Consider the following 13,676-nt stretch of genomic DNA (forward strand, 5'->3'; position numbering starts at 1 on the left):
CCCCCTCTCTCTTTTATGTTCAGGTCAGGAATGATGGAAAACAGATGCTGAAAACGTTTCCCTCTTTCCCTCAGATACACACACATGTAGGCTACAGACATAACCACACACACAACACATGTAGACTACAGACATAACCACACACACACACACACACACAACACACACATCACACACAAACACACGTACACCCCCAGACACAACCACACACACACACACACAACACACACACAACACATGTGGACTACAGACATAACCACACACACAAAAACACAAACTCACACACACACATGTAGACTACAGACATAACCACACACACACAACACACACAAACCCACACGTACACTCCCAGACACAACCACACACACATACTGTCACAATGTAGGTGTTACTATCAAGGTGAGGACTGGCAATTTGTAACTTTAATTTTACCTGCCCCTGAACACTAATTCTAACCCTAACTCTAAACCGAAGTCAGATAAAGTTTTTTTGTTAAAGTGAACACACTACCTTCAGGTTAATTTAGCCTTTTTATATCATGTTTGCCATGAAGTCCCATAGACAGAACTCAAACACTGACACACACAAAAATCACAGTATCACAATGTATAAGAATACTGGGTTTGTAAATTAACACGGGACATCTGCTAAGTTTTTTTATTCCTGTAACAGTGTGCAAATTTCTTCAGAAATGTACAGGCTGTTGTCTACGCTTTTCTTAAGAAGAATGCAAGCCCACTCCTCCTCTCCCTCCTCCCTCCTCTTCGCGAGGCGTTCCATAGTCTGATCTTTCGCTCCGCGCGCTTGGTTTTGTAATATAATTAGGACATAGGCTGAAGTTTCAGGAATCTTCCGAAGTTCATTTTGGAGGTTCGGGTAGGAGCGGGTTGGAAACGGTTTGGGTTGTTTCGGGTTTTGGGTTTGAAAGTTAATTTTTAACTGAACAAATGGCCATGGAGGCTCGCGCAGTTCTCCTATGCCTGCTGTGCGTCGGCGCGATGTGTGCTGGTGTACTCGCGCAGCAGCAGGTCAACCGACCAAGATTCTGGGGTGAGTTTATGAAGTTTACGTTTGTAGAAACAGTTCTTTGCAAATTATTTGTATCATTGACTGTGCCTTTATGCGATGTAGTTTAAGTAGGACCACACTAATATGTCTCCTTAGGATGATAAACAGATCAGAAGCCACGGAGAGGAAGAGCAGGGATTGATGTCTTTGTATTTGCCAGATGTGTCGTTCGAATTTAGTTATAGCCTGTGACTGGTCTTTAACCGATGTTGTACATTAGCATACATAATATATCATAGCTCTGCTCTGGGCTGCGCAGAATTGCTGGGCTTGACTGCCCGTTGGTCCTTTTGCAGAGAGGCTGTAGTAACCTCTCTCAGCTGCAGATGCACAGTGGATTCCTCTGCAGAATGCTACCTTCACACCCTACATACTGCGCCACCACTAGGGGAACCGAGTCATGGATCAGTGTTAATGCCCACTAAATTACTAATCAAACAACATGTGTAATTTGCTGCTCTTTTAATTAAATCATATGCAAAGATAGATATCTGATAAGGACTGAAGTAATATTGCTACAAAATATATTTAACTTTTAATTATTTTTTGGGATTGATTTTCATGACCGCCTCACATTTGGTGGCTATAATGTGATTTAGGCCTAGTCAACAACTTTAAACCAAGTTTCCCATTAGCCCTAGGATTCAAACCGGCCACCCACCCATTTTGAGACTAGCATCATGGAGTATCATGTGCATATGTCATGCTTGTTTATCTGGAATATGTTACATTTTACTTACAGTGTGTGTTTACACCAGCCCTCAGACCACAATCCCATAGACCACCATCCCACAGACTACCAGCCCTCAGACCACAATCCCATAGACCACCATCCCACAGACTACTAGCCCTCAGACCACAATCCCATAGACCACCATCCCACAGACTACCAGCCCTCAGACCACAATCCCATAGACCACCATCCCACAGACGACCAGCCCTCAGACCACAATCCCATAGACCACCATCCCACAGACGACCAGCCCTCAGACCACAATCCCATAGACCACCATCCCACAGACTACCAGCCCTCAGACCACAATCCCATAGACCACCATCCCACAGACTACTAGCCCTCAGACCACAATCCCATAGACCACCATCCCACAGACTACCAGCCCTCAGACCACAATCCCATAGACCACCATCCCACAGACTACCAGCCCTCAGACCACAATCCCATAGACCACCATCCCACAGACTACTAGCCCTCAGACCACAATCCCATAGACCACCATCCCACAGACTACTAGCCCTCAGACCACAATCCCATAGACCACCATCCCACAGACTACCAGCCCTCAGACCACAATCCCATAGACCACCATCCCACAGACTACCAGCCCTCAGACCACAATCCCATAGACCACCATCCCACAGACTACCAGCCCTCAGACCACAATCCCATAGACCACCATCCCACAGACTACCAGCCCTCAGACCACAATCCCATAGACCACCATCCCACAGACTACCAGCCCTCAGACCACAATCCCATAGACCACCATCCCACAGACTACCAGCCCTCAGACCACAATCCCATAGACCACCATCCCACAGACGACCAGCCCTCAGACCACAATCCCATAGACCACCATCCCACAGACGACCAGCCCTCAGACCACAATCCCATAGACCACCATCCCACAGACTACCAGCCCTCAGACCACAATCCCATAGACCACCATCCCACAGACTACTAGCCCTCAGACCACAATCCCATAGACCACCATCCCACAGACTACTAGCCCTCAGACCACAATCCCATAGACCACCATCCCACAGACTACTAGCCCTCAGACCACAATCCCATAGACCACCATCCCACAGACTACTAGCCCTCAGACCACAATCCCATAGACCACCATCCCACAGACTACTAGCCCTCAGACCACAATCCCATAGACCACCATCCCACAGACGACCAGCCCTCAGACCACAATCCCATAGACCACCATCCCACAGACTACCAGCCCTCAGACCACAATCCCATAGACCACCATCCCACAGACTACTAGCCCTCAGACCACAATCCCATAGACCACCATCCCACAGACTACTAGCCCTCAGACCACAATCCCATAGACCACCATCCCACAGACTACTAGCCCTCAGACCACAATCCCATAGACCACCATCCCACAGACTACTAGCCCTCAGACCACAATCCCATAGACCACCATCCCACAGACGACCAGCCCTCAGACTACAATCCCATAGACCACCATCCCACAGACTACTAGCCCTCAGACCACAATCCCATAGACCACCATCCCACAGACTACTAGCCCTCAGACCACAATCCCATAGACCACCATCCCACAGACTACTAGCCCTCAGACCACAATCCCATAGACCACCATCCCACAGACGACCAGCCCTCAGACTACAATCCCATAGACCACCATCCCACAGACTACTAGCCCTCAGACCACCGTCCCTCAGACCACAATCCCATAGACCACCTTCCCTCAGACCACAATCCCATAGACCACCATCCCACAGACTACTAGCCCTCAGACCACAATCCCATAGACCACCTTCCCTCAGACCACCAGCCAACAGAGAACTGGTCCTCAGAGTACTGGCCATCAGATTACTGGCCCTCAAAGTACTTGCCAAAAGAAAACTAGCCAACAGAGAACTGGCCAAAAGAGAACTGGGACTCAGAGTACTGGCCATCAGAGTACTGGCCCTCAAAGTATTGTCCAACAGAGAACTGGCACGTAGAGTACTGGCCAATAGAGAAATGGCCCTCAGAGTACTGGCCCTCAAAGTACTGTCCAACAGAAAACTGGCACGTAGAGTACTGGCCAATAGAGAAATGGCCCTCAGAGTACTGGCCCTCAGAGTACTGGCCCTCAGAGTACTTGCCAAAAGAAAACTAGCCAACAGAGAACTGGCCAAAAGAGAACTGGGACTCAGAGTACTGGCCATCAGAGTACTGGCCCTCAAAGTATTGTCCAACAGAGAACTGGCACGTAGAGTACTGGCCAATAGAGAAATGGCCCTCAGAGTACTGGCCCTCAGAGTACTGGCCCTCAGAGTACTTGCCAAAAGAAAACTAGCCAACAGAGAACTGGCCAAAAGAGAACTGGGACTCAGAGTACTGGCCATCAGAGTACTGGCCCTCAAAGTATTGTCCAACAGAGAACTGGCACGTAGAGTACTGGCCAATAGAGAAATGGCACTCAGAGTACTGGCCCTCAGAGTACTTGCCAAAAGAAAACTGGCCAACAGAGAACTGGCCAACAGAGAAATGGCCAACAGAGAAATGGCACTTAGAGTACTGGCCCTTAGAGTTCTGGCCAACAGAGAACTGGCGCTCAGAATATTGGCCAATAGAGAACTGTCCCTCAGAGTACTGACCCTCAGAGTATTGGCCATCAGACCACTGGCCCTCAGAGAACTGGCCCTCAGAATACTGGTCCTCACACAAACGGCCCTTGGACTACTACCTTGAGAGTACTGCTTGCTACTGGCTAACCTATCAAAACTTGAGTCAGTTACATTGTGATTATATGTACATATGCAGACATTCAACTTTCTCCAGTAATAGTTCTGTCTTGGGATATTAGTTGTGAAGATACAGTATTGAAACACCTTGACAGTATATCTGTATTATTTTGGACTTCTGCATTCATCCTTCATAGCTTGCTCGCTGGCTTTATTTTAAACAGCACGACAATTTTGTACTGCATTATTATTTCCATGACTAACCAACCCTTGCTTTGTAAGTTCTCTGTCATGTCTCTCTGTGCCTAACGTATGGTGACCATCATGTTCTGAATCAAACGGCATTGAAATCAAAGCAAATTGCAAAGCATCTCAAATGGTTTGAAAAGCAGTACATTTAATTTTGTCATCTAAGTATGTTGGTAAGATGGTATTGTGAGGTATTTGCTAAATCACAGTCATGTGTGCGTGCAGATTGTCCAGTTGACCTGTTTTTCGTGTTGGACACGTCGGAGAGTGTTGCTCTAAGGGCCAAACCCCCTGACTTCTTCATCAGCCAGATGAAGAACTTTGCCAAAAGATTCATCTTGGAGCTCAAAGAGACGTAAGACAGCACAGAGTAACAGAAGTGCAGTACTTTATAATTGTTTAATATTGCACAGGTAGACCAAAACGACCTTTGTAAAATACATGTTCACCATTGCTGTCATTGTCCTGATAATGTAAATAATCTTTTTTTCTGTATATATCGTTGCTAGGCGTCAACCGTGTGATCGTTCCCTCACGTGGAACTCCGGAGCCTTGCACTACTCCGATGAGGTCATCTTAGTGCGCCACCTGAGTGCCATGGCCACGGAGCGACAGGCGCTCATTGATAGCATTGAAAACATCAGCTACATCGGCAAAGGAACATACACTGACTGTGCCATCAAGAGGGGAATCGCAGAGCTGCTCATAGGGTAACCTGCACACCTGCAGACGTCAATCAAATCTACACATCTAATGCATATTCACGTAGTGGGGAAACATTAAAAAAGGTTATCTGTGTCAAAATATCAACAGTGCGTTTACGGATTGCTTGACCTGGGGTGACCACACCCCTTACCTGGCCACAGGTCCCGCCTACTGATCCACTTCCTCTTTCTCTGCTGTTTTTCTACTCACCTCCCTGTCTGTCCTCGGTGTGTCCGCAGGGGCACTCACTATCAAGAGAACAAATACATCGTAGTGGTGACAGATGGTCATCCTCTAACGGGCTATAAGGAGCCCTGCGGAGGCCTCCAGGAGGCTGCTAATGAGGCCAGGCATCACGGCATCAAAGTCTTCTCTGTCGCCATCTCCCCTGACCAGGAGGTAGGACGAGCACACACGTAATTGCACAGTATAGTACAAATAATAAGAAAGACATTTTGTGATTTTAGCATTGATATTCAGAATAGAAATTACCAAGAAGCAATGGGCATGTGAGAAAATTGCCTATGCCCATTGAAGAGTCTAAAATACATTGAAACTACATTTCAAGTCAATTGCTAATATTTTAGAGTGAAAAAAGGCCTAACCTTTTATGAAATCTTTTCACAATTACTGTTTGAAAATAAAATACATTAGAACTTCCACGCAATGTATTTGGGGATGAAAAGGTCACAGAATTTAGGAATGAACCAGCCATGGCTAACAGGTGAGCAGAGCCATGGTAAACCAGCCATGTGTGTTGTAGATAACAGGTGGGCAGAGCCAAGGTAAACCAGCCATGTGTTGTAGATAACAGGTGAGCAGAGCCAAGGTAAACCAGCCATGTGTTGTAGATAACAGGTGGGCAGAGCCAAGGTAAACCAGCCATGTGTGTTGTAGATAACAGGTGGGCAGAGCCAAGGTAAACCAGCCATGTGTGTTGTAGATAACAGGTGGGCAGAGCCAAGGTAAACCAGCCATGTGTGTTGTAGATAACAGGTGAGCAGAGCCAAGGTAAACCAGCCATGTGTTGTAGATAACAGGTGGGCAGAGCCAAGGTAAACCAGCCATGTGTGTTGTAGATAACAGGTGAGCAGAGCCAAGGTAAACCAGCCATGTGTGTTGTAGATAACAGGTGGGCAGAGCCAAGGTAAACCAGCCATGTGTTGTAGATAACAGGTGGGCAGAGCCAAGGTAAACCAGCCATGTGTTGTAGATAACAGGTGGGCAGAGCCAAGGTAAACCAGCCATGTGGTGGGTGGCAGGCAGAAAGCCTAGCAGGGGTCAGTTGCCGGAAGGTAGTTGGTACAATCCCTGATCCAGGGATAGAGAAGGGGAAATGAACAGGCAACCAGAAGGCCTCTGGTAAGATCTCTGGTTCAGCTATTGCCTTCAGCGCTGGGTTGTGGCTGATATTGCTTTATGTGAACTGAGTGCTGAACTATGGCTGAACCTGAGCGTTCAACCGTGGCTGACCCTGAGTGTTTGACCGTAGCTGACCCTGAGTGTTTGACCGTGGCTGACCCTGAGCGTTCGACCTTAGCTGACCCTGAGCGTTCAACCGTAGCTGACCCTGTGCATTTGACCATGGCTGACCCTGATTGTTCGATCGTAGCTGACCGTGAGCGTTCGACCGTAGCTGACCCTGACCGTTCGACCATAGCTGACCGTGAGCGTTCGACCGTAGCTGACCCTGAGCGTTCGACTGTAGCTGACCCTGAGCGTTCGACCGTAGCTGACCCTGAGCGTTCGACCGTAGCTGACCCTGAGCGTTCGACCATAGCTGACCCTGAGCGTTCGACCGTAGCTGACCCTGAGCACAGTGTTGCAAACATGTGTTCGTAGGTGTTCAGTGTGGTGAGATCAGGAGGGACCAGCCAGATACTACTGAATATTTTGACAAGGTTGGGGTCCATTCATTCATGTTGAGCCCTCAGTCCTTGCTTGTGGACTCTGCTCTTCAGGTCATCACAACTATTTTAAAGGGGTTTTGGTTAGGGGTCACAGGTCAGAGGACTGGGCTTTGCCTAAAGACTCTGACAAACTAGAAGGCTACCTCTACTAGATGCTGAGCATCTTCAATGCATTTCCTTCTGTCCATAAAGGAAGTGACCTTTAACTACTGTTCAACAGATGCTGACTTGGTGGGTGCTTTCACTCTTAAACTTGCCCAATTTCTTGCTTTTTCCAAATGCTTGCAGGGTGGGGGGCTTAAGATAATAACACAGTACTGTATATACTATACATACATACAGACATCCATTTGGACTTATAAGGGTAATTAGTCTTTAGCGCCTTGCTCAAGGGCACATCCACAGATGTTTCAACTTTTTAGCACAGGGATTTAAATCATCTCCAAGCAACTAGTTTACCTTCCTTCTAAATCAATGAATAATTGTGTGACTCTGTTGAATGTTGATTATTGATTGTATTTTTGTAGGAGACCCGGCTGTCTGTGATTGCTACGGACCACAACTACAGACAGAACTTCACAGCGGCTGACCTCAACAGATCCAGTAATCCCATACAGACCATACGCAGCATTATAGACATGATAGTACGTGTTACTCCTCTGCTTTCAGACCCTCCCTCTCTATTCCTCCTCTTTCAGCCCCTCGCTCCCTCTACTCCTCCTCTTTCAGAGCCTGCCTCCTTCTACTCCTCCTCTTTCAGACACTCCCTTCCTCTACTCCTTATCTTACCACCCTTTTCCTTCCTTTCCTATCTACCTCACCACTCCCCTCCTTTCTCTACCTCCCCACTCCCTCTCCTTTCTCTACCTCCCCACTCCCTCTCCTCTCTCTACCTCCCCACTCCCTCTCCTTTCTCTACCTCCCCATTCCCTCCCTCTTTTCTCTACCTCCCCACTCCCTCTTCTTTCTCTACCTCCCCACTCCCTCTCCTTTCCCTACCTCCCCACTCCCTCTCCTCTCTCTACCTCCCCACTCCCTCTTCTTTCTCTACCTCCCCACTCCCTCTCCTTTCTCTACCTCCCCACTCCCTCTCCTTTCTCTACCTCCCCACTCCCTCTTCTTTCTCTACCTCCCCACCCCCTCTTCTTTCTCTACCTCCCCACTCCCTCTCCTTTCCCTACCTCCCTACTCCCTCTCCTCTCTCTACCTCCCCACTCCCTCTCCTCTCTCTACCTCCCTACTCCCTCTCCTTTCTCTACCTCCCCACTCCCTCCCTCCTCTCTCTACCTCCCCACTCCCCTCCTTTCTCTACCTCCCCACTCCCTCTTCTTTCTCTACCTCCCCACTCCCTCTCCTCTCTCTACCTCCCCATTCCCTCCCTCCTCTCTCAACCTACCCACTCCTCTTTCCTGTCATGTTAATGTGTATAAAAAGTCTAACTCCTGATCTGTTTTTTTTCTTACAGACCAATGAGACCAAAGATGTGGTATGTATACCTGCTCATATTCCACATGAGTCATTATCATATTCCACATGAGTCATTATCATATTCCACTTGAGTCATTATCATATTCCACATGAGTCATTGGCATATTCCACATTAGTCGTTATCATATTCCACATTAGTCATTATCATATTCCACATGAGTCATTATCATATTCCACATGAGTCATTATCTCAGAAGTCTTGCTATAAATGTCCCCATTGATGACTGGTCTTTCTTTTTTTTTCCAGTGCTGCTCTTTCGACTGCAATGTAAGTAACCCCCCTCAGAGACCTGTGACCCCGATATGACACTCTATAACAGGTTCTGGGGTCAGGGGTGTGCACTTTGAGTGACAGAGTTGTTTACATAGTATGACATCACTGATATGTGTTTTGTGTGCAGGCTAAAGGAGGTCCTAAAGGATCTGATGGAGACCCTGGGTCAAAGGTGAGCTTCTCTCGTTTATACACACACACACACACACACACACACACACATACGACCATGGTGCAACACTCTACTTTAGTATTACCATGTGAACTGTGTTGTTATTGTTTAGCACTGATCTTCCATAGTAACGCTCTTCCTCCTTCTCTTCCTCTCCTCCTCCTTCTCTTCCTCTCCTCCTCCCTCTCTTCCTCTCCTCCTCCCTCTCTTCTTCCCCTCTTTCATCTCTTCTTCATCACAGGGTGAGACAGGCAGACAAGGGATGCCTGGTGAGAAGGGAGACATTGGCGCAAATGTGAGTACCTGTAACTTTATGTATTGTTGTAATACTGTACCTGTGACTATATGTGTTGTTATAATACTGTACCTGTGACTATATGTGTTGTTATAATACTGTACCTGTGACTATATGTGTTGTTATAATACTGTACCTGTGACTATATGTGTTGTTATAATACTGTACCTGTGACTATATGTGTTATTGTAATACTGTACCTGAGACTATATGTGTTATTGTAATACTTAAGAAGTATAACACTTAATACTGTACTAATGACTTAATATTAATGACTTACTGTACTAATAATGATGTTATAATTATGTTAGTACTTTTCTAATACTAATGACCTATGTTAGTACTGTTGTAATATTAATGAATCACTGAACTAAAACTAATTATGTTAGTACTTTACGAAAACTAATAACTTTAGTTTGTTACTTATTCTGCTAATACTAATGACTTGTGTTTGTTACTTATTCTACTAATACGAATGACTTGTGTTTGTTACTTGTTCTACTAATACTAATAACTTGTGTTTGTTACTTATTCTACTAATACTAATGACTTGTGTTTGTTACTTATTTTACTAATACTAATGACTTGTGTTTATTACTTATTCTACTAATACTAATGACTTGTGTTTATTACTTATTCTACTAATACTAATGACTTGTGTTTGTTACTTATTCTACTAATACTAATGATTTGTGTTTATTACTTATTCTACTAATACTAATGATTTGTGTTTGTTACTTATTCTACTAATACTAATTACTTGTGTTTGTTACTTATTCTACTAATACTAATGACTTCTGTTTGTATTGCAGGGTAACATTGGAGACCCTGGACCTATTGGCTACCGTGGCATGAAGGTATGGATGTCTCTCTCTCGCACACACTCACACACACACGCACAACAAAATCGAAATACGTTTTATAGTCAAAGGTTGTATGATAATCACAACATGATGATTGATGATAATGATTGATGTGTCATGTTTCCAGGGAGACCGAGGTCCAGTAGGACATAAGGGCGAGAGAGGACACAAGGGCTACAAGGTTCTCCTCCATTATTTATCTTTTCAGCAATATTGACAAAGATGCTCTGATGTCTGCTCTTCATTGGATTGCCGGGGGCTCTGGTCTTCTTCCCTAACTGTCTCTCTCTGTGTCTGTCTCCCTCTGTCCATCTCTCTGTGTCTGTCTCCCTCTGTCCATCTCTCTGTGTCTGTCTCCTTCTGTCCATCTCTCTGTGTCTGTCTCCTTCTGTCCATCTCTCTGTGTCTGTCTCCCTCTGTCCATCTCTCTGTGTCTGTCTCCCTCTGTCCATCTCTCTGTGTCTGTCTCCCTCTGTCCATCTCTCTGTGTCTGTCTCCCTCTGTCCATCTCTCTGTGTCTGTCTCCCTCTGTCCATCTCTCTGTGTCTGTCTCCCTCTGTCCATCTCTCTGTGTCTCCCTCCCTCCCAGGGGGATAAAGGTCACAGAGGAATAGATGGAGTCGATGGTCGTAAGGGTGATCCTGGTTATCCTGGTCTGGCTGGCTGTAAAGGATCTCCAGGACCTGACGTGAGTCCTTCTCCTAATATTGGAATATTGTATCCCCGGGGCTGTGCGTCCTCTCTTCATATGTGTGTGTTTACACGATCCTAATTCCCAGTGGCCGAGGTATAAACATGCCGCCAACACAGAATGTAAACACAATGATTAAACATCAGTCTGTTTATCACACACAAACACTGACTGCTGCCACCAGGCTGAACGAGGTCCGCAGAACTCGGCTGCTGTTCATTATAGAACTTTAGGTGTTCTAGAATGCTTTGAAGGACAACAAAGTTGTACTCTATGTTTTTTGTGTTCTATATTTCATTGTTTTCTGTGTGTGTGTTCTGGTTGCAGGGCTCGCAGGGAGAACCCGGTCCCAAGGGAGACTCAGGCCCGTATGGAACCAAAGGAGAAAAGGTACAGTAACACAGCTGAGGCATGTTGTTACCTTGACAGCACGGCTGTAAACGTGGTGATGTTTTGAGCTGGGTGAGTGTTGTCACCATGGTGACATTGAGAGTGTGTCTACTGTTCTAGGGGGACCAAGGAAAAGATGGAGAACCAGGACGACCCGGAAACTACGGACCGCTTGGACGCAAGGTGACTGTGTGTGTGTGTGTGGGTGTGTGTGTGTGTCAGGCATACTTCTGTCCTACTCACACACTGTCTTCTGATAGGGTGAACCAGGCCCCAAAGGAGTGAATGGGGACAAAGGAGAAAGGGGAGATGACGTGAGTTATTCTAAAACTTAAGAATTATGGGAAGAATTTGATAAAAATGTGGTATTGATGACAATATTGTTGTGTGTTTCAGGGTGCACCTGGAATAGATGGCATCAGAGGAGACAAGGTATTTACACTTTACTACTACACCTCAGAAGAGACAGGGTATTTACACTTTACTACTACACCTCAGAAGAGACAGGGTATTTACACTTTACTACTACACCTCAGAAGAGACAGGGTATTTACACTTTACTACTACACCTCAGAAGAGACTGGGTATTTACACTTTACTACTACACCTCAGAAGAGACAGGGTATTTACACATTACTACTACACCTCAGAAGAGACAGGGTATTTACACTTTACTACTACACCTCAGAAGAGACAGGGTATTTACACTTTACTACTACACCTCAGAAGAGACAGGGTATTTACACTTTACTACTACACCTCAGAAGAGACAGGGTATTTACACTTTACTACTACACCTCAGAAGAGACAGGGTATTTACACATTACTACTACACCTCAGAAGAGACAGGGTATTTACACTTACTACTACACCTCAGAAGAGACAGGGTATTTACACATTACTACTACACCTCAGAAGAGACAGGGTATTTACACTTTACTACTACACCTCAGAAGAGACAGGGTATTTACACATTACTACTACACCTCAGAAGAGACAGGGTATTTACACTTTACTACTACACCTCAGAAGAGACAGGGTATTTACACTTTACTACTACACCTCAGAAGAGACAGGGTATTTACACTTTACTACTACACCTCAGAAGAGACAGGGTATTTACACTTTACTACTACACCTCAGAAGAGACAGGGTATTTACACATTACTACTACACCTCAGAAGAGACAGGGTATTTACACTTTACTACTTCACCTCAGAAGAGACAGGGTATTTACACTTTACTACTACACCTCAGAAGAGACAGGGTATTTACACTTTACTACTGCACCTCAGAAGAGACAGGGTATTTACACTTTACTACTACACCTCAGAAGAGACAGGGTATTTACACTTTACTAATACACCTCAGAAGAGACAGGGTATTTACACTTTACTACTACACCTCAGAAGAGACAGGGTATTTACACTTTAACATTTTAGTAATTATGCCGACCCCCTTATCCTGAGCATCTTACAGTAGTTAGCGAATACAATTTGGACTTTTTGCATTGCAAGCACCATGCTTTACCAACTGAGCTACACAAGATCTTCATAACTCCGACACCGTGTGTCTGTTTTGGTGTTTGACCTCGGTCCGTTCTTCCTCAGGGGGCCCCGGGAGAGAAAGGAGAACAAGGATCTCGTGGTAACCGAGGACCAAGAGGAGAAACGGTGAGTGATGATGAGGAAGAGGAGAATCAAGGTCAAAGGGCAAGAAAAAGAGCAGATAAGAAGATAACCATCTGCAATATCCTGTGATGACAATGATTTTCATTGTTATGATGAGGATGATGAAATTGTGTATTGCTGTCCTCTCAGGGAGAACCAGGACTTCGCGGGGAGACAGGAAGAGAAGGTTCTGCTGGAGCTAATGGAGACCCTGTAAGTACAATAGTCCTGGACCTCTGAAATATACCATATTCACATTTACCCTTCCTCAATAAGTATGTAAACATTCCATATACCACGCTTAAAAGACTTCCTTGAAAAGTACAAACCCGATTCCAAAAAAGTTGGGACACTGTACAAATTGTGAGTAAAAAAGGAATGGAATAATTTACAAATCTCATAAACTTATATTTAATTCACAATAGAATATAGATAACATATCGAA

General features: G+C 45.5%; 1 protein-coding gene across 1 annotated transcript in view; it reads left to right on the forward strand.

The window, feature by feature from the left end:
- Positions 1-761: 761 nt before the first annotated feature.
- col6a1 (collagen, type VI, alpha 1) overlaps positions 762-13,676 on the forward strand; it is a 43,680-nt gene continuing 30,765 nt past the window's right edge. The window contains exons 1-18 of the mRNA XM_029119018.2: positions 762-1,050; positions 4,999-5,128; positions 5,283-5,483; positions 5,718-5,877; positions 7,916-8,032; positions 8,854-8,874; positions 9,124-9,144; positions 9,278-9,322; positions 9,564-9,617; positions 10,430-10,474; positions 10,608-10,661; positions 11,070-11,168; positions 11,499-11,561; positions 11,682-11,744; positions 11,822-11,875; positions 11,958-11,993; positions 13,172-13,234; positions 13,382-13,444. Coding sequence (XP_028974851.2) covers positions 948-1,050; positions 4,999-5,128; positions 5,283-5,483; positions 5,718-5,877; positions 7,916-8,032; positions 8,854-8,874; positions 9,124-9,144; positions 9,278-9,322; positions 9,564-9,617; positions 10,430-10,474; positions 10,608-10,661; positions 11,070-11,168; positions 11,499-11,561; positions 11,682-11,744; positions 11,822-11,875; positions 11,958-11,993; positions 13,172-13,234; positions 13,382-13,444 — 1,392 coding nt within the window. The 5' untranslated portion in view covers positions 762-947. The remainder of the gene's footprint in view (positions 1,051-4,998; positions 5,129-5,282; positions 5,484-5,717; positions 5,878-7,915; positions 8,033-8,853; positions 8,875-9,123; positions 9,145-9,277; positions 9,323-9,563; positions 9,618-10,429; positions 10,475-10,607; positions 10,662-11,069; positions 11,169-11,498; positions 11,562-11,681; positions 11,745-11,821; positions 11,876-11,957; positions 11,994-13,171; positions 13,235-13,381; positions 13,445-13,676) is intronic.

The sequence above is a fragment of the Esox lucius genome, chromosome 3, assembly GCF_011004845.1.
Source record: "Esox lucius isolate fEsoLuc1 chromosome 3, fEsoLuc1.pri, whole genome shotgun sequence".
Lineage (NCBI taxonomy): Eukaryota > Metazoa > Chordata > Actinopteri > Esociformes > Esocidae > Esox > Esox lucius.